This window comes from Diabrotica virgifera, chromosome 10 (assembly GCF_917563875.1).
Source record: "Diabrotica virgifera virgifera chromosome 10, PGI_DIABVI_V3a".
NCBI classification, from domain to species: domain Eukaryota; kingdom Metazoa; phylum Arthropoda; class Insecta; order Coleoptera; family Chrysomelidae; genus Diabrotica; species Diabrotica virgifera.
This window is the reverse complement of record NC_065452.1, coordinates 96,085,997-96,108,672: the sequence shown is the minus strand read 5'-3', so window position 1 is coordinate 96,108,672 and position 22,676 is coordinate 96,085,997. Positions and strand designations below refer to the sequence as shown.

Sequence of the window (22,676 nt, the reverse complement as noted above, 5' to 3'; positions counted from 1 at the left end):
AATATAACAAACCAGCCTTTTTCTGTTTCATAGACCTAGAGAAAGCGTTTGATAGAATCCAATTAAAAGATGTGATACACCTACTATATGAGAAACATTTACCACTGGATATCATAAAACTGATAGAAAACATATATGTAAGAAATGAAAGTCAATGGAATAATAACAGAACCCATAGAAACAAACACAGGAATCAGGCAAGGAGATTCACTAAGCCCTCTACTGTTTAACATAATCTTGGATGCAATAATAAAACAAGTGAAGAAAAAAAAGAGAGTACAAAATGGGCAATAGAGAGATAAAAATACTCTCGTTACGCTGATGAAACCGTGTTAGTAGCAGAGTGCGAAGACGACCAACAAAGATTATTGCACGAGTTCAACATTAACGCAAAAGAAATGAATATGAAAATATCAGGCCAAAAAACAAAAAGCTTAGTAACTGCCAAAGAACCAATAAGATGCAAATTGGAGTTAGACAATCAAATTATACAACAAGTAATGACTTTCAAATATCTGGGAATTAATCTATCAGCTGACAACAATATCGAAGAAGAGGTAAAAGACCAAATAATTAAAGCCAGTAGAACGGCCGGATGCCTAAACGACACAATTTGGAAAAACAAACACCTAAGATTGGAAACAAAGGCCCGAATATATAAGTCAGTTATTAGGCCAGTTATGATTTACACGGCCGAAACAAGACCAGATACAAGCAAAACACGAAGACATCTGGAAACCAACGAAATGAAGATCTTAAGAAGGATTGCTGGAAAAGGACTACAGGATAGGGTAAGAAGTGAGGAAATCAGACGCATATGTGGGGTAGACAATATAAATACCTGGGTAAAGAATAGAAAAGAAGAGTGGAATAAGCACATAAGCAGGATGTCTGAATCAAGGATAGTAAGAATAGCCAGGGACAAGTCACCGTTAGGCAGGAGAAGTATAGGACGCCCAAGGAAAAGATGGAATGACAACTTAGGGGCAGAATGAAAGGCACCGTTGAAGAAAAACAGGCAGTACTGCCTATATAAAAGAAGAAGAAGAAGAAGTAAAAATTAACCTAGATATTTGTTATTGCGTCCAAAGATCGGTATTGTAATCACTAAGAAACCCTCAGAATTTCAGATCGATTCATCAATTAGTTTAAAAGTTATCCTTTTTGTTATCCCAGAGACCTTTTTTGCAATAACATTAGTCAGAAAATAATGAAAATATGGTAATTCTAAGAGTTAAGCTATCAATATGTATCAAAAGAATTTATAAAGAATCATTTTTATAAACAAAAATCCTTTTGCAGAATTACTGGTATTTTTAACGGATAAACAAATCGAATAACTTTTAAGCTATGATTCGAAATAATTTTCATATTTCAATGTTTTAATAATATTATTAATAAACAAACAATGTAATTTGATTAAACATTTAAAAAATATATATTTCCCACAAAATTATAATTTTTATTCTATTTTAATCAATCTTCTACTATAGTTTTATGTATGAAAACCCTCAGTTATCTCGAAAACGACTTGGAAGATTTTTATATATTTTGGTGGGAAAGGGTCTTCTAATGCAGCCGATATTATAGTCATAATTACATTGTTGTCAGATCTTCCGTTTTTTGGAAGTCTAATGAACTTTCTTATTTCAAATAGAACACCCTGTATATTTTTTGCTTTTTGAGTTCCTTAAGAAATACTAATTATTTTTTATATAATATTCCCTATACGTAAATGCCGTAATTTCGGAGTTATTGCTACATTTATTTTTAAAAAATTTTATAAACAAATTATAAAAATTATTTATTTTCGGCCCAGGCAGATACTATTTTACATTCTTTATATCATTGGGAACACAAAAGGTCTTCTGTAATTTTTCTCTGAAGTTAATCGTTTCCGAGTTGTAAACAATTTAAAATTGAAAAAAAAAACGATATTCAAGGTTCAAAAACACAAGTAAAAAATATAATTTTTGAAATTAAGAAGTATCTATATTCAAATTCAATCCTTCTTCTATCAGCTCCCTATAAGAATGGCATGTTTTATTCTAAAACATTGTTTTTTAATTGTTAATGAAGCGCTTATGAGAGCACGGGCGATCGGGCTGCATTAACAACTAAAAAAGAATTTTTTAAAATGAAACAAGCCCAAATTACTTACGGGAATTTGGATAAAATAAGATTTGAACTTGAATTTTGGTACTTCGTGATTTCAAAAATAATATTTTTTATTCTAAAACATTGTTCTTTAATTGTTAATGAAGCGCTTATGAGAACACGGGCGATCGGGCTGCATTAACAACTACAAAACAGTTTTTTAAAATGAAAGAAGCCTTACGGGAAGAAGAATTACTTATGGGAATTTGATAAAATAAGATTTGAACTTGAATTTCGGTACTTCGTGATTTCAAAAATACAGTAGAACCCCGCAAATACGAACTAATTGGGGCGACAGCCTGTTCGGATTCCGAAAAGTTCGGATTATCCGAAAGTTAGTAGTTCAAAGCTTTCATTGTGATTTTGAGTAGCCAAACGTTCTCGCAAGAGTGTGGACAATATTTTTGGACTCAAGTTGACTACGAGAGAACCAAAATAAGTTTGTGTTTAACCTTTATAAACACTTTATAAACCTATATATTAAAGTATAATATTTATTTTTAAGAAATTTTAAATGTCAAAGTCCTAGTAATCCTACATTGTCCAAATTTCTGGCCTGGCTTTACTCTGTATAATAAACATGTTTTCAAGTTTTTGCCTTGAATTTTTAAATTTTTTTCACTTCCGTTGGTTCGGATTTGCCGAAAGTTCGGATTTACGGGGTTCTACTGTAATATTTTTTACTTTTGTTCTCGAGCCTTGAAAATCGACATTTTTCATTTTTTTTCAGTTTTCAATTGTTTATAACTCGGAAACGATTAACTTTAAGAGAAAAATTACAAAAAATATTTTTTGTTCCCAATGATCCAAAAAACCTAAAATACACTCACCGGCACGAAAAACGGGCACCCCAAAAAATGGGTAACTTTTGATGGATTGTGTTTCCTAAACATGTTGTCCGATTTAAGTAATTTTTTTAATATGTTATTGCCATATTCTTTAGCAGTATCGCTGTAATAATATTGTTGCTAGACAGGTAAATTTTCATTTTATACCAATCAAACTGGGTTTTTTCTAGCCTTTATAAAATATTGAAATTAAAACCAAACGATAGCGCCAGGTTTTCTTAACATTCTGTTTTTTATTCATTCGCTTATGTTGGATAATAAAAAAGTTAGGGACTTTAACAACTACCCATGTTCTTTATCAATACAGGGTGTTTCTAGATAAGTGAGACACACTTCTGTGTGCTATTCAGCATGAAAAAATAATGACCGTTTGCTTCATAAAACTATGTCCAAAAATGCTTCGTTTCCGAGATACGGGATGTTGAATTTTGTCTTACAAACTGACGATTTATTTATTGCTCTAAAACCGGTTGAGATATGCAAATAAAATTTGGTAGGTTTCAAGAGGTAGTTATTGCGCATTTTTTGCCATACAACTAAGAATTTATATTCAGCATTGGCGTGCATATGGGTCATATTACCCGCATGCACGCCAATGGTGAATATAAAATTTTTAATTGTATGTCAAAAAATGCGCAATAACTACCTCTTAAAACCTATTAAATTTCATTTGCATATCGCAACCGGTTTTAGAGCAATAAATAAATCGTTAGTTTGTAAGAAAAAATTCAACATCCCGTATCTCGGAAACGAAGCATTTACGGACTCAGGTTTATCAAGCAAACAATCATTATTTTTTCATGCAGAATTACCGCTTAAAGTTTGTCGAACTTATTTAGAAACACCCTGTATTGATAAAAAACATGGCTAGTTGTTAAAGTCCCTAACTTTTTTATTATCCAACACAAGCGAATGAATACAATAAAACAGAATGTTAAGAAAACCTGGGGCTATAGTTGGGTTTTAATTTCAATATTTTATAAAGGCTAGAATATTCCACAGGGTGTTGTGAAAATTGAGAAAAAAAAACCCAGTTTGATTGGTACACCCGGTATACAGTGAAAATTTACCTGTCTAGCAACAATATTATTACAGCGACATTGTTAAAGAATAAGGCTATAACATATTAAAAAAATTACTTAAATCGGATAACAGTGTTAGGAGATACGGGACATCAAAAATGACCTACTTTTGGGGATGCCCGTTTTTCGTGCCGGTGAGTGTAATATATGCCCGGGCCGGAAAAAATATTTTTATAATTTGTTTATAAAATATTTTAAAAGTAAATGTAGCAATAACTCAGAAATTAAGGCATTTAGGTATAGGGAATATTACATAAAAAATAATCGGTATTTCTTAGGGACTTCAAAACGCAAAAAATATACAGTGTTTCATTTGAAATAAGAAAGTTCATTAGATCCCAGAAAAACGGAAGATCAGACAACAATGTAATTACGACTATAATATCGGCCGCATTAGAAGACCCTTACCCACCAAAATCTATAAAAATCGTCCAAGCCGTTTCCGAGATAATTGAGGGTTTCCATACATAAAACTAACTCTGTATAATAAAAATTTTAAGTTTTTATCTTTAAAAAGTAACTAATTACTTTTTTAATTGTTATAAACAAATTAGCTGGGCATTAACAAAATAATTCCTACTGTTTATCTAATCGTCCCAGAATAATCTTCTATTTCATTTAAATTTGTGTAAAAATGATCAGCATTTCGAATATGAATATAAAAATTTTTATGTACGAGCAATCGTTTAAAAGTCATTCTATTTTTTTATAGATCAAAAGCATCCGGAATTTTGCAAAAGGGTTATGCGTTGTAAAAGATTTTTTTAATTTTTGATACATATTATTAGATTGATTCTTAAATTTTCATTTAGTATGCGTAGTATTAACGTATCTTCATTATTTCCTGATTAATGCTATTGCAAAAAATGTCTTTGGGACAAACAAATTGAATAACTAAGTGATGGATAGATTTCAAATTTTGAAAGTTTGTTAAGGACCACAATACCCATGTTTGGGTGGAATAACAAATACAGAGTGTTTGGTAAAGAATGGGCCATAGCTTAACCGTAAATTCCTGAAGTTCAAATAGGCGGATTTAAGCTAACTTACCTTAGTACGATTTTATTTATTTTTTAATATTTCCTGACGCATGGAACAACAACACGAAATTTGGTACGTGTTTTGGTACTGTACACCCTACTAAATTATGTTAAACAAACGTTTCTGGCTACTGCCAGAGGCGTACTACGGGGGAACGTGAATGGTTGACCCTTCCCAAATTCTACGACACTGGCGGAATTTCTACTTTAGTGCAATTTTTTGATTCTCCAACACTTTCTATGTAAATAACATACTCTTCATTCGTAACGATAAACCCGTTAGTTTTCGAGATATGTGAAGCTAAAACGAAGGAGCATAATACATTAATCAAAATAAGTGTGCCTTTTCATTTTTAACTTCAAATATCTCGAAAACTAATGACTTTATCGTTACGAATGAAGAGAATATTATTTGCATAGAAAGTATTGGAGAATCTAAAAATTATGCTAAAATAGTAGTTTCATCAGTGGCATAGAATTTGGGAAGGGTCAACCATTCACTTTCCTCTGTCGTACGCCTCTGGTATTAACCACAAACGATTATTTAACATAATTAAGTAGGGTGTACAGTACATACACTTTCTGCCAAGTACTATAAGAATATGTCAAATGGTTTTATAGTACCGGGCACACATAGTTCTTAAAGTTTTAAATAAAGAATAAATTATTAAATAAAAATAATACTTAAAATAATTTGACATATCCATGTGATACTTGACAGAAAGTGTAGGCACTGTACACCCTACTAAATTATGTTAAATAATCGTTTCTGACTACTACCAGAGGCGTACGACAGGGGAAAGTGAATAATTGATCCTTCCCAAATTCTACGCCACTGATGAAACTGCTATTTTAGCATAATTTTTATATTCTCCAATACTTTCTATGCAGATAATATACTCTTCATTCGTAACGATAAAGTCATTATTTTTCGAGATATTTGAGGTTAAAAATGAAAAGGCACACTTTTGATTAATGTATTATGCTCCTTCGTTTTTAGCTTCAAATATCTCGAAAACTAATGGCTTAATCGTTACGAATGAAGAGTATCTTTTTTACATAGAAAGTATTAAAGAATATATATTTTTTACATAGAAAGAATAAAAAAATTGCACTAAAATAGCAATTCCGCCAGTAGCGTAGAATTTGGGAAGGGTCAACCATTCACGTTCCCCCGTCGTACGCCTCTGGTAGTAGCCAGAAACGTTTGCTTAAGATAACTTAGTAGATTGTACAATACCAGCACCACTTACCAAATTTCGTGTTGTTGTCCCATGCCTGCCAGGGAATATTTAAAAATAAATAAAATAAAAGTTCAACTTTGACACCCTGTATTTCGGTTATTATCAACTTTTGTACTAAGATAAGTTAGCTTAAATCGAACTGTTTTAACCTCAGAAATCTAAGGTTAAGCTATGGCCCATTCTTTACCAAACACCCTGTATATAGGTTGATTTTTTACAATAGTTATAAATAATAATTAAGTTTGGTTTGCCTTATTTTGAAGTTTTCGAAGCAACTAACTAATTTTACAACTTTGACCAATTGCCATTTTAAAGAATTTTTTATATTTTAAAAGATAAAAATTTTGTAATTTTATCTCAAATATTTACCTCAAATTAATTTCGATTTTTTTGACTTCAAAAAAAAACGAAACAATAGCATTTTTCACACTAAATTGGGGGATTAGAGCTAACGCCATAGCATTCAAAATCCTATTCTTGGGTGAGGTGGATTATTCCCTTATGTCATTTATAGCTTCCTGTGTATCTTTCTGCTGTCGTGATTCTTTTCCATTTCTTCCTGTCCTTGCACTGAACTTTACTATCTTCTCTGTATTCTTCTATTCTCCGTTTCAAACGTTAGAATCAGCATGGTTGTATATTGCAAGCGGGTTTGCCATTCTGTGAATTATCACAAATAAATCCTCCTTTAGTATTCCACAGCAGTTAACAGCGATAATCCTCTACAAGTACCTGCCTAATACTACCTTTCACGGTCTCTGTCGTGAAGAGCGGCAAGTTGTCAGAAAATTCTCATTTAGTTCGCGTACACTGAATAGCATGTTTGAAATACGGTATAGGCCTCTCTACAGCTGGGCCACAGTGGTGTCCAGTTAGGTATCCCTCTCAACATATCTGAATGGGGGCGTCTCTGTATATGTCCTATCCATTCTAAGCGAAAATATTTTATGTATGTACCTGACTGTATTTTCTCCCTTTAAGCCCCGGCGCAAATTGAACCTAAGCGAGTCACAACCTGCGCCGGCGGACGGGTGATTTGTGCAGTTATTTTTCTAGCGCAACGCATATTGATCACAACAAGACGCAACGTGACGCAACCGTTGGCTGTCTCTGCAACAAATAGAGGGACGGGCAAAATCAGTGCGGACGTGTAACGGTTACTTTTGATACCGGGTCTCAGTGGTAGATACTGAGTACAAATACTGATTACAAAATACTGATGTATCTGTATCTGATGTGTTCCATAGATTATAACAAGGCCTTTGATAAAGTGCGGCATGATCATCTAATCAGACTCCTGGCAGAAAAGAATTTAGATAAACGAGATATCCGACTAATAGCAAATATGTACTATAATCAGAAAGCAGTAGTGAGAGTAGAGAATAATACCACTGAAGAAATTGAAATAAAGCGAGTTGTGAGACAAGGGTGTATACTGTCACCAACCCTGTTTAATCTCTATTGCTTCGCAGAAACACTTGAAGATTAATTAATTAAATTAATTTTATATCTTCAATGTGTGTAATTAAAATATTAGTAATATCTCCAATTATGATTTTAACTGTGTAATAATTTACTAGCACACCAACAACGCCTTATTTGCATTTTTCTATAGTCAAAACCAGTTTACTGTAATAACTCGCACCTTTGGGGAAACACTGACGTAATTGCAAATTTTTCACAAAAATTTATTTATCAACACTACGAATTCCTAATATTCGTATTTGTCTGGAGAAACAAAAAAACAAAGAATTATAACTATTCCCCATTTCGCTAGATCAAGTGTACCTATGTATATCAAACAATGTCAGATTGTCAGTTGTGCGTGACACAACATTAGTATGCAATGGAAAAATTATGGAATTTTTCGGGGAACAATGAAATGCTTATTTTCTAATTTTTTGAGAAACAATACAATGAGATATTTGCTAATTTTCTTCCCTTTCAGGCACGCGGCTTTGAGGTGATGTTTAAGAAAAATTCTAATCCTAAAATCCTAATAACTAGGACTGTGGACAATAGATTTCTACTTACTCTTGTAATTTGCATCTCATTTTTGGCTTTAAGTACCTTTTAAAACTTTAAATGCCTACGTTTTCTTAACAATTAACAAATTTGCTTTTATGTACGTCAGTGTCCCCAAAGCAAAGGTGCGAACTTTGCTAAAAACTAATTATTTTATCAGCCGATCCCGATACTATTATTCTAAACAACACTGATTGTGATTGGATTGTCGTTGCAAAAACGGCTTACCTATTACATATATTTATATCTCGTCTACATATTTTGTTTTTAAGCATGAACAAGCCCGGTATGATGACACATTTTATTTGAGGGTATGCGATATTCACAGATATGCTTAACGGTTTTTGATAATGAATCATTTTTAATAATAATGTTGTGTAGATTTAAGAAATGAATGACATTTATAAAATTTTTATACCTATAGAAAAGGGATTACGCCATCATTTGTGACATTGTATTTCTAGGCCTGGATCCCGCGTACCAACAAAAAGTTGATTAATAGCAAGCTGAAAATTTGTTAATAGCTTAACGGTGTCTCGTCAGACAAACTTCGAGGGATAATTCCGAACGATTTCTATTAGATTTTCTACGTCCATCTCGAAAACAAAACCACAACTGAGAATTGAGTCACGCGTCCCACGACACCAGAAAATTGTGTTTCGATGACAAACGTTCGCATGCTAGACCTGGCACTGTATTCACTGATATTAGGATGCGCAGAACTCTCTACGCAACTCGCCGGTGCCAGGTTGTGTCTCGCTTAGGATCAATTTGCGCCGGGGCTAATTCTTGTTTAATTTCGCCATTTGTTTTTATTCTTCTTTCTCCTATTATTGTTACATTGTTTTTTATATAGACCGATAATAACAAAAAAATCAGATACCTGGATTTGGCACAGTCCCAAGAGAAATCTTCTATATCTGAGCTATTAATATTAACAATATTCGCAGATTGAACACCCGGTCGTACACACTTCGATTCCAAAAAACAACACACGTATGTTGTAACGTTACAAACGTCACATCTTTGATATTTTATTTTTAAATAAATATTTTATTCTATTTTCATTAATATTTCATTAATAATTTTCTTCTATTTGTTTTACCTGTTTTCTTCGTTAAAAACTTGTTGGCGCCCTCTGTTATTATCCTCTATTTCCTATCTCTCTTTTCATCTAACATCTAAATCATCAACTGAACATACTGAACGTACCCCGTATATCCTTACTCTGTAGATATCTGTCTTTTAATACGGAACATGCCTGCCACCTCCTACGTCCCACTGTCATGGCAGTGACACTTCGTCTCTCAATTCTCAGTATGGTGGTGGAAAATTAATTTCGGTACAAAAGCCGAAGAATCTTCAAAATTAAAACATTTTCCATTAACACTACACATTCTCTTGGGGTGAGTTTTTCATACAGCTTTTTATAATAATTTCTTATAGTCATTTTTTCATATACCTAACCTTCCATGTCTACGACCACATGGTCAGTTTTGAATACCTATTTCTTTCTAATTTCCATATATGCACGTGTAAATCAAATTTTAACTAGTAGTATCAATCTTAAATCCATTTAATTTACCCCTTGCCATCTGCTACTTTTTGAATACCTTTTTGCAAGGGTACCTTTTCTCCTGGATGTCAAAACTTATACACGTTTTGTATTCTAGTTTTTGGGAATAAATCAACCTTTCTCTCTTCGAGAGCCTCAGCCGTCAACATCACCGGTGATGCTACTTATAAGACGAAGACAACATGACATCTAGATAGACTGCAACGACTACCATCTCCAGTCAGTCAGTGTAAGACCAGTAATGACATATGCGTCAGAGACAAAAATATTGAGAAGAATTACAGGAAATACGCTTAGAGATCGAAAGAGGAGTGAAGACATTAGAAGGAAAATGTAACGTACAGTGTATAAACGAATGGAAACTAAATAGAAAAAGAATGGAATAGCCATATAAGCAGAATGAGGGAGATGCTAAAGGGAGAGAATAAGCAGGAGAAGAATTATATGTTTTACTAAAATATTACTTACCCAATATTACCCGTCATTCCAATATAATTCAAGTTATGTTTGGAAGCTTCAACTTCTCTGGGATCACTTTCAGTGACATCTTCCATTGCAAAAATTTCCTTTTGTCTGAATTTAGCATTATCATCAAAATTAATTTTGGCATCTACAGATATAACCCTTTTATCATCAGTCTCAACTAATGGGTTAATTTCTAACTGTGTGGCATCTATAGTTACAAATAACTGCCAGAGTTTCTTGATTTCTGCACTGGCTTTGGCCTTGAGTTCTCCTTTAAATTCTAAAATTCAGAATGGATATTTTATTATCACGTTAACATTGATCTTTTAAGTTCAATTATATTCATTTGTACAAGAAAATAACCTTATCAAATCCAAAAGGAGAAAGGAGAATAAATAGGATAAATGTTACACTAAGAAAAATAATGAATATGTATACAGAATATGTATACAAGAAGTATATGTATACACAGAATATGAATATGTATACAAGAATTAATCAAAAACCTAAATACAAAAAAAGCACCTGGATACGACCTGATAACAGGACTAATTCTCAAAGAACTACCTGAAGAAGCAATAAAGCTACTAATGTATATATACAATGCTGTCCTAAGATTGTGCTACTTCCCCTCCCAATGGAAGGTAGCACAAATAATTCTAATTCATAAACCCAACCTTCATCCTATCGTCCTATTAGCCTTCTGCCTTTACCCTCCAAAGTGTTTGAGAGGCTTCTCCTGAAAAGAATAGACACTGTCATTACAGAAAAAACCTAATACCTCATTACCAATTCGGATTTCGACAACAACATGGCACAATCGAACAGGTCCATAGGGTAGTCAGAACCGCAAGAGATGCACTCGAGAACAAGAAATATTGTACAGCAGCCTTCCTGGATGTCTCCCAAGCCTTCGACAAGGTATGGCATAAAGGTCTAATATCAAAACTTAAAAGACAATTGCCTCATCCAATCTGCATGCTCCTACAATCATACCTCACCGGCAGATCGTATCAGATAAAACTAGGGGAGGCCCTCACTACTCTACATTCCATCCACTCTGGCGTACCCCAAGGAAGTGTCCTTGGACCCACACTGTACCTCCTGTTCACAGCAGATATACCAACTTCAGATCGTACAACAATTGCAACATATGCTGATGACACTGTCCTAATGGCTTGCCACGAAAATCCGACCCTAGCTTCACAGATACTACAAAGTCACTTAAATAGACTTGAAATATGGTTTAAACTGTGGAGAGTCAAAGTTAATAGCTCAAAGTCAACACACATTACGTTTACACTAAGGAAGGGAATCAATCCAGCTGTAACCTTTAACAACACACCACTGCCAATAAAAAGTGACGTCAAATACTTGGGGATTTACCTAGACAGCCGCCTAACATGGCAAAAGCACATTTGGAACAAACGACTTCAACTGGGACTCGTTTATAGAAAGATGTACTGGTTCATGAATCAAAAATCACTTATGTCTAGACAATAAACTTCTGATCTACAAAAGTGTACTGAAACCAATCTGGACGTATGGCATCCAAATCTGGGGAACTGCCAGTGAAACAAATTTACTCAAGATACAGCGCTTTCAACCAAAAGTTCTAAGGCAACCGTGCCAAGCTCCTTGGTACATTTCCAACGATAATATACATAGGGATCTCCAAGTCCAAACCGTCAAAGAAGAAATTGTTTCTCTGTGCTCCAAGTACCACAATAGACTACAGGTTCACCCAAACATATTGGTCACCAATCTCCTGACACCCCTACAGAACACAAGACTAAAAAGAACAGACACTCTTGACCTCAACACTAACTAATCATTCCCACTTATTACTAGTGTACTATTTAAATTAATTCAATTAATTTATTAATAACTGTACTAATTCAATCATTATTGTACTCTTTTAGGTATTCACCACTGGGTGAATACTGACTGTGTCACACTCTTAACACTCATATGTATTGTTTATTATTTTTTATAAAATAGATTGCAATAAAATGGATGTCAAAAAAAATCAAATCCAAAAGGAGAAAGGAGAATAAATAGGATAAATGTTACACTAAGAAAAATAATGAATATGTATACAGATATTTTGACAAAACCGAAAAGTGAAGTAGTGTGGAAAGACGTCTCAGAGGAGTTCGAAATTAAACAAGGACTCAGGCAAGGTGACCCGATGTCAACCACGTTATTCAATCTTGTTCTTGAAGTAGTAATGAGGAATTGCAGCATAAAAATGGAAGAAACTATATTTAAAAATAAACATCAATGTATAGCTTTCGCGGATGATCTAACAATATCAGCAAAATCAAAGAAAGAATTGAAAAGAATTGTGAAAAAGATAGAAAAAGAAGCAAATAGGTTTGGCCTAAAGATAAATGAAAAGAAAACTAAGTAAATGATAATGGGGATACACAGCAAGACAATGAAGAGTTTATAAAAATACAAGGGGAGAAAGATTACATATACAGTTTTGACAGAGCGGAAGAGTTTACCTATCTTGATGTGAAAGTAAAGGAAAATGGACATGAAGATAAAGAAATAGAATCCAGAATTACAAAAGGCAACCAGAAATACGGAATGATGAGATCCCTAATGAAGTCTAAGTTTGTTTAAAGGAAAACAAAAGAAAGAATTTACAAGACAGTGATTTGAGCTACCTACGGTTGTATATGGAGCTGAATTATGGGTTTTGAGAAAGGCAGATGAAGAAAGATTAGAAAGATGGGAGAGGAAAATTCTCCGATCAATTTCTTCTTCTTCAGGTGCCATCTCCGCTACGGAGGTTGGCAATCATAGCTATTTTAATTTTTGAGGCAGTAGCTCTAAATAGTTGTTTTGAGCTGCATCCAAACCATTCGCCCAGGTTCTTCAGCCATGAACTTCGTCTTCTTCCCATGCTTCTTCTGCCATCTATCTTTCCGTGCATTATGAGTCGCAGGATGCCATACTTCTCGCCCCGCATCACATGTCCGAGATACTGTAGTTTTCTTTCTTTAATTGTAAGTTCAACTTCCTTCTCTTTACCTATTCTTCGTTGTTCGTAACTCTATCTACCCAGGAAACCCTCATAATTCTTCTATAAGTCCACATTTCAAAGGCGTTAAGTCGTCTCATTGTCTCTACATTTAACGTCCATGATTCCACTCCATAGTACAGTACACTATATACGTAACATTTTGTTAGGCGTACTTTAAGAGCTAATGTTAAATCTTTTCTACACAGGACCTTTTTCATTTTCATAAAATTAGAACGTGCTTTTTCGATTCTGACTTTGATTTCTGCAGTGTAGTCATTATGTTATGTTATAAGTGATCCTAGGTAAGTGTACTTTTTACTCTTTCGATCTGTTGGCCCTCTACTATTAAGATTTCGTTAGTATTATGGTTGTTTTTACTAATTTTCATAAACTTCGTCTTTTTGATATTAAGAGAGAGTCCGTACTCCCTACTACACAATACTATTTTACTCATGAGTCTTTGCAGGTCTTGTAAACTATCGGCTATTATTACTGTATCATCTGCATATCTGATGTTGTTAACTAAGACTCCATTTACTCTTATGTCGACTGTTTCATCTTCCAGAGTTTCTCGCATTACCTCTTCAGAATAAGCGTTAAATAATAGAGGTGATAGTATGCAGCCTTGCCTGATTCCTCTCTTTATTTCCATTTCTTCAGATGTTTCTTTTTCAATTCTTACTATTGCTCGCTGATTGTAATAGAGGTGTGTTATTAGTCTTAAATCTCTTTCATCTAGGTTTTTAGTTTTCAGAATTTCCATGATTCGATCATGTTTTACTTTATCAAACGCTTTATTGTAGTCTATAAAACAGACGTAAAGAGGACGGTTAACATCCAAACATTTCTGTGTCAGCACGTTGAAGGAGAATAATGCCTCTCTGGTACCCATACCATTGCGGAACCCATTTAGAGTGTATTTGGTATGTGACCCCATTTTCAAGGTATGTGACATTAAGCTTATTAAGACGATCAATTTACGGAGGCATAAATACACAAATGGGATGGAGAAGAAGGACAAATAAAGAGTTGGAAGAGCTGTATACGGAACCAAAAAACACCGCAATAATAAAGACGCATACAATAAGATGGCTGGGACATGTGCAAAGATTGGAAAATCACAGAATGACCAGGATGATATTGAACAGGAAACCAGTCGGGAAAAAAAGGAAAGAAGGAAAGAATTAAAAATAGATAACTGGAGCAACAGACAGAAGAGAATGGAGAGAAGTGGTAAGAAGAGCGCAAGAGAAATTGTAACACAAGAATGTGCCATGAACTGTAAAATGAGAGCTATATATGTATACAGGGTGTTTCATTAATAATTGTCCATATAGTAACTGGAGAAGCCTTAGCACAAAATACGAAGATTTAACCTAAAACACTTAAATAAAATGTGGTTCCTTACTGAGTTACAGGGTGTTTTATCTAAAAATTTAAAAATTATTTTTGCTCAGGATTTTCAAACTATTCGACGTATCCTTTTCATACTTGGCAGGAAGTATAGGTACTGTACAAACTACTAAATTTTGTTAAACAACCGTTTCTGGCTATTACCAGAGGCGTACGACGGGGGAAAGTGAATGGTTGACCCTTTCCAAATTCTACGCCACTGGCGGAATTGCTATTTTAGTTCAATTTTTGGATTCTCCGATACTTTCTATGAAAATAATATACTCTTCATTCGTAACTATAAAGTCATTAGTTTTCGAGATCTTTGAAGTTAAAAATGAAACGACAGGGTTATTTTGATTAATACATTGTGTCGCTTCATTTTTAATTTCAAATATCTCGAAAACTAATCATTTTATCGTTACGAATGAAGGGTATATTATTTACATAAAAAGTATTGCAAAATCAAAAAATTACACCAAAATGGCAATTTCGTCAGTGGCGTAGAATTTGGGAAGGGTCAACCAGCCACTATCCCCTGTCGTACGCCTCTGGTAGTAGCTGGAAACGTTTGTTTATCTTAATTTAGTAGGGCGTACAGTACCTACACTTTCTGCCAAGTATGATAAGGATACGCCAAATAGTTGTAAAGTACTGGGTACAAATAATTTTTAAATTTTAATCATATGAATCATATCATAAATTAATCAAAATAACTGTGCCGTTTCATATTTAACTTCAAATATCTCGAAAACTAATGGTTTTATCGTTACCAATGAAGAGTATATTATTTATGTAGAAAGTATTGTAGAATCTAAAAATGGCACTAAAATAGTAATTCCTCCAGTGGCGTAGAATTTGAGCAGGGTCGACCATTCACTATCCCCTGTCGTACGCCTCTGGTAGTAGCTAGAAACGCTTGTTTATCATAATTTGGTAGGGTGTATAGTAGTCGCACTTTCTGCCAAGTATGAAAAGGATACGTCAAATAGTTTTAAAATGCTGAGCAAAAATAATTTTTAAATTTTTAGATAAAACACCCTGTAACTCAGTAAGGAACCATATTTTATTAAAGTGTTTTAGGTTAAATCTTCGTATTTTCTGCTAAGGTTTCTCTAGTTACTATATGGACAATTATTAATGAAACACCCTGTATATTTATACAGTATGTCCCTGTAAGTTGTATCCATATGGAAAACTTTTTTATTATTAATTTTACGAAAAAAAGTTATTCTTCATAAAAATCTCTGCATGGTCCAAAACCTAAGATTCAACTATCAGATATCAAATTTTATGAATATTATACGAGGAGTGTCAAAAAATATGAATTTAGCTCAAGAGTAAACTAGCTTTATTTTTCACAATATTGAAAATTGCTAATATGAAAAGTTGTTTGGAATTAAGAACTATCTTCTAATACGCAATTTCACCCTTCTAATTGAAAAAAAAAATTTTGAAAAATTATGGAAAACCGGCATTATTTTCAGTTATATCAATTCTGATAACTCTTTTATTATTAATTTTACGAAAAAAAGTGATTCTTAATAAAAAGTTCTGCATGGTCTAAAACCTAAAATACAACCATCTTATATCAATTTTTATCAATTTTATACGAGTTATGTCAAAAAGATAAATTTAGATCAAAAGTAAAGTACCTTTATAGTTCAGAATATTTCAATTAGAAGGATGTAATTACATAATATTAAAACATTTTTAATTCTTAACAGCTTTTCATAATAATAATTTTTGATATTGTGAAAAATAAAGGTATTTTACTATTGACCGAAATTCGTATTTTTTGACATACCTCCTATAAAATTGATAAAATTTGATATGTTGTTATGTTTTAGGTTTGAGACAATGAAGAACACTTTATAAAGAGTAACTATTTTCGTAAAATTACTAATAAAAGACTTATTTTAATTTAAATAACTGACTATAATGTTGGTTATCCATAATAATTTAAGAAAAAAATTTAAAACTTTTTTAATTAGAAGAATGTAAATAGTTGCATACTAGAATATAGTTCTTGATTCCAAACAACTTTTGTTAATAACAATTTTCAATATTGTGAAAAATAAAGCTACTTTACTCTTGAGCGAATTCATATTTTTTAACACACCTCGTATAATATTCATAAAATTGATATCTGATGGTTGAATCTTAGGTTTTGGACCATGCAGAGCTTTTTATGAAGAATAAGTTTTTTGGTAAACTTAATAATAAAAAATTTTTCCACATGGATACAACTTACAGGGACATACTGTATAATGTATTTTAATAGACAAATTAATATTGTATATTGTATATAGTAAAAAAATGTAATTGTGTATTTCACGCCCAGGGCCTACATGGCCTGTTGAGCAAAATAAATAAATACAGATATTTATCTGCAACCTATATTACTCAATAGTATTGAATGTTGCGGAGTTGGTAATATAAACTTGAGTGAAATTTTGTTAGGAGAGGATCTTCTTCTTTTGACATCATAACCCTAGATGGGTGTTAGCCTATCGGGCTATGGTAGCCCGATAGGCTAATACAATAACAATGTCCTTCCATACAAACATTTCTTGTGCCCTCCTCCATCGTCTTACAATCATAGTTTTCAGGTCGTCTTTTACGTCATCCAACCATCTTATTCTGGGTCTTCTTTTTGTCGTCTTCCATTGTAATATTTTCTTTATTGATTTTGTATCTTCTTGTCTTTGGACACGTCTTAGCCATGGCAGTCTCTCACTTTTAACAAATCTTACAATATCGTGCACTTCATTCAATTCATTAATCTCGTCATTTCTTCTGATTCTCCATGTGCCGTATTCCTTAGACCTTAATACGAAAATGGGATCCAAGCTTAATTAAAGGAAAAAGTGACTGCAATTAGCGACGAATCGAACGAATAATAAACGTACAAACCGATTAAAGAAATGGTGAATCACTTGCTACCATACAGTCATGATGTGAACAAGTCAGATTCGAGCTCAATGGTACCTAGAGAATGAAACATTGGATATTTTAAAATCCATGTTTAAGTTCACATTTTATTTCTATGTTCCTTCTTCTTCAGGTGTCATCTCCGCTACGGAGGTTGGCAATCATCATAGCTATTTTAATTTTTGAGGCAGTAGCTCTAAATAGTTGTTTTGAGCTGCATCCAAACCATTCTCTCAGGTTCTTCAACCATGAAATTCGTCTTCTTCCGATGCTTCTTCTGCCATCTATCTTTCCCTGCATTATGAGTCGTAGGATGCCATACTTCTCGCCCCGCATCACATGTCCGAGATACTGTAGCTTCTTTTCTTTAATTGTAAGTTCAACTTCCTTCTCTTTACCTATTCTTCTCAGTACTTCATTGTTTGTAACTCTATCTACCCAGGAAACCCTCATAATTCTTCTATAGGTCCACATTTCAAAGGCGTTAAGTCGTCCCATTGTCTCTACATTTAACGTCCATGATTCCAATCCATAGTATAGAACACTGTAGACGTAACATTTTGTTAGGCGTACTTTAAGAGCCAATGTTAAGTCTTTGCTACATAGGACCTTTTTCATTTTTATAAAATTAGAACGTGCTTTTTCGATTCTGACTTTTATTTCTGCAGTGTAGTCATTATTTTCTGTTATAAGTGTTCCTAGGTAAGTGTACTTTTTTACTCTTTCGATCTGTTGGCCCTCTACTATCAAGATTTCGTTAGTATTATGGTTGTTTTTACTAATTTTCATAAACTTCGTCTTTATGATATTGAGAGAGAGTCCGTACTCCCTACTACACCTTACTATTTTACTCATGAGTCTTTGCAGGTCTTGAAACTATCGGCTATTATTACTGTATCATCTGCATATCTGATGTTCTTAACAAAGACTCCATTTACTCTTATGCCGACTGATTCATCTTCCAGAGTTTTTTGCATTACCTCTTCAGAATAAGCGTTAAATAATAGAGGTGATAGTATGCAGCCTTGTCTGACTCCTCTCTTTATTTCTATTTCTTCAGATGTTTCTTTTTCAATTTTTACTATTGCTCGCTGATTGTAATAGAGGTGTGTTATTAGTCTTAAATCTCTTTCATCTAGGTTTTTATTTTTTAGGATTTCCATGAGTCGATCATGTTTTACTTTATCAAACGCTTTATTGTAGTCTATAAAACAGACGTAAAGTTCTATGTTCCTATGCCGGATTAATTGTAAAAGATTTTTACCCAAATATTTTTTACTTTGGTGGTTAGCATGTTACGATTCATGTAAACACTGATGATGATCGGTCAACCGATTGAAAACTAGTTCTGTTCTGCGATGGAGCCCTGTATAGGGATTTTAACAAATATACCTTTTATAAAGGATTTTATGGTTTTTTGATTAAAGAAATAGTCCAAAATGTAAAAGATAAACACTTAAAGGCAGATAAATTAATCAAAAAAAAATCATGGATGACAGACGAGATTCTGAAACCAATGGACGCAAGAAGAATAGCCAAAAATGACCCAGACAAATATATCAATAAGGAACATCAGAGAAGCGAAAGAAAAAGAAGCAATGGAAAGATGCGAAGAAATTGAGACTCTACAGCCAAAGCACGATAGTCACAATATAAATAGGAAAGTAAATAACTCACAGGTGGACTAAAACAGAGACAGAAAGGAAATCTAACTGATTCTGACTGAAACATCATCTTGGGCAAATAGAGTAAAATAAGAACGTAAAAAATACCTAGAGAAACTATTTGAAGACCAAAGACATAACACATTGGAGCTAGAAGAAGCGGTAAATGATGGACCAATAATATTACAGCAAAAGTCCATTCTGCAATAACACAGTTCAGATGACAGAACAGCTTTGGTGGAACTTGACTTTGAAACGGAACTGTCATACTTTATAAAAAAAGGCAATTTGGTGAGGACTCGATAAATTACTTTATCGTTAACCCCATTAACGAAAACTGGAATAGTGTTTATGGAATCTTAGGCACTAATCTAGCATTTCAAGCTTTTATAAATATATTTTTGTATCATATTAATAATAGCTTTCCATTAACAAGGAAAAAAATCAAAACAACTAAAAATAAATGGATTAATGGTGAAGTGCGAAAATCGAGTTTTGAATTAAGAAATTTACACGCATTATCAAGGGCAGTACCAATTCTTAGAGATTTTTATCAACAACAAAGGAAAAAACACAGAAAACTTTTGACCAAAACAAGAAAAGATTATTACCAGAACATCATTACTTCGTCTGATAATCCTAATAAAATCCGTGGAAAATTGTCAATGATTTTTCAAAAAGTGCTAATAACAATGCTAATACTTATCTAATGTATGATTACAATAATATAATTATAGATCTCCAAGGGGTAGCATGCACTTTTAACACATTTTTTAAAAATGCACCCATTGATATCGTGTCGAAAATTCCATGTAATACAGTAGACAAAGACAGTCAGTCAATTATTACAAATAATGAAAATTTCTTTCAGTTGTACCCATTTACTGAGCAGGAACTGATCGAACTCCTGCAGAGTAAACTTAAAAACAAATCTTCTAGTGGTTTTGACGAGATCCCTGCATTTTTGGTGAAAAAGGTTTTACCTTTTATAATCAATCCTTTAACTTATCTCACCAATTTGTCTTTTTGCAATGGAGATTTTCCTAATTACTTAAAGACAGGCAAAAAAAAGGAGATCCAAAACTGGTTAGCAATTATAGGCCTATATAACAATTCCCAGCATATTTTCAAAGGTATTTGAGTATGGATATTTAAAGAGATTAAAGGTTTCTAAAAAACAATAATATCATAACTATAAATCAACATGGTTTTCAAGAAAATAAATCTACTAATACGGCAGTCCATGTATTATATGCTCATTTAACCAGTTTGATGGATGCAGGCGAATGTCCTATTGGAATATTTTGTGATCTCAGTAGGGCATTTGACTGTGTCAACCTAGAAATATTATTTAAAAAACTAAAACGGATAGGTATTACAGGAAATTCTTTACAGTGGATTATGTCATTTCTAAACAATAGACAACAATATGTGAGCCTACAGATGCGGAGCGAGAATTGTGTGACCAGTTGTAGATCTAGTCTTGTTACTACAAACATGGGTGTTCCCCGAGGATCTATAATAGGACCAATTCTCTTTGTAGTCTACATTAACGACATCGTACAAGTGGACAGAGCGGTAAATTTCACTATATAAGCGGATGATACGTCAATTATTCTATCAAACAAATCCAACGTAATGCTAAAACATCAATGTAATGATTTTCTTTCATCTTTATATTCTTGGTTTTGCGATAACTCGTTGAATGTTAATGCAGGAAAAACGCAAGTTATACATTTTCACAATAAACAAAAATACCTGGAAAATTTTCAGTTTATTTTTAACAACATACAGTGCGGTGGAATAAGTGTTGCCCCCCCTATTAACTTGTTTATTTTAAGAATATAAGCAAAACGCTCGGACAGGTCGATTTTTAAACTAACCATAGTATATTATAGCATCAACGTTTCGGACTTTACGCGATCCCTCTTCAGGTGACAGGCATAACTTTGATTTTTTTAAATGGGAAAGTACATCATGTGACACCTCATTTAAAATCTCCTAAAATACTGATTTCAAAACTGTATAATACTTTAATCCTGTTTGAGAGCGTAGGCGCAAAATTTCGGTCGAATTCTTTCTAAATGCAATCATTTTTTTCGAATCCTGAAAAAACTAATAAATATTTTGGAAAAATTTAAACGCAGAATGAAATATTACAGTATTCTCGATGGTCCAAAATCCCTGAGAACTCCTATAATGTTTATTTTAATAAGTCACAGTGGTGAAAAAAGAGAAAATTTAGTGTGATTTTTAATTTTAAATATATCATTCAAAAGAAACTTTTTGTTTATTCTAAGGGACTGTCAGCCCTCGGTAATAATATAATCTTTGATTCTGCGTTTAAATTTTTCAAAAATACTTATTAGTTTTCTCAGAATTCGAAAAAAATAAATGCGTTTAAAAAGAGTTCGACCGAAATTTTGCGCCTACGCTCTCAAACAGGATTAAAGTATTATACATTTTTGAAATCAGTATTTTAAGAGCTTTTAAATGAGGTGTCACATTATGTACTTTCCCATTTAAAAAAATCAAAGTTATGCCTGTCACCTGAAGAGGAATCGCGTAAAGTTCGAAACGTTGAGGTTATGGTTAGTTATGATTAGGTTATGGTTAGTTTAAAAATCGACCTGTCCAAGCGTTTTGCTTATATTCTTAAAATAAACAAGTTAATAGGAGGGGGGGGGGGCAACACTTATTCCACCGCACTGTATGTACAAATAGCTACGGTGTCGTCAGTCAAGTTTTTGGGAATAACGATTGACGAAGGTTTTGATTGGAAGTTGCATTGTGGAGCGGTTGTTTCGAAGTTGAGTTCCATTAACTATCTAATGAGAAATTTAAAATGTGTTTTGACGGAAAATCAGCTAATTATGATATATTATGCACTCGTGTAGTCCAGGCTAAGATACGGGATATGTTTTTTGGGTATGTCTGGTTATGCAAATGGTATTTTCGTCATACAAAAGAACATACTGCGTTGTGTCACTGGTGTCTCCCGACTAACTATAGTTTATTTTTTTACCAAGAGGAGTAAACTAAGAAGACAGTATCACACCCAAGAAAAGTCACCAAATTCATCTTCTTTTTTCGTTGATTATGTCGGCTTTACGGTAATTCAGTAATCACAATCGGAGAACCTCGCACGTCGATTGTCACAAGTATGCAAGCCAAGAAAGAGAGTAAATAAGAAGAACACGTTGATTCTAACCTCA

At 33.2% G+C, this 22,676-nt stretch overlaps 1 protein-coding gene across 1 annotated transcript in view; it reads right to left on the bottom strand.

The window, feature by feature from the left end:
* The window catches only part of LOC114333473 (succinate--CoA ligase [GDP-forming] subunit beta, mitochondrial), an 80,603-nt gene that overhangs the window by 7,694 nt on the left and 50,233 nt on the right, over positions 1-22,676 (bottom strand). The window contains exon 5 of the mRNA XM_050663293.1: positions 10,441-10,717. Coding sequence (XP_050519250.1) covers positions 10,441-10,717 — 277 coding nt within the window. The remainder of the gene's footprint in view (positions 1-10,440; positions 10,718-22,676) is intronic.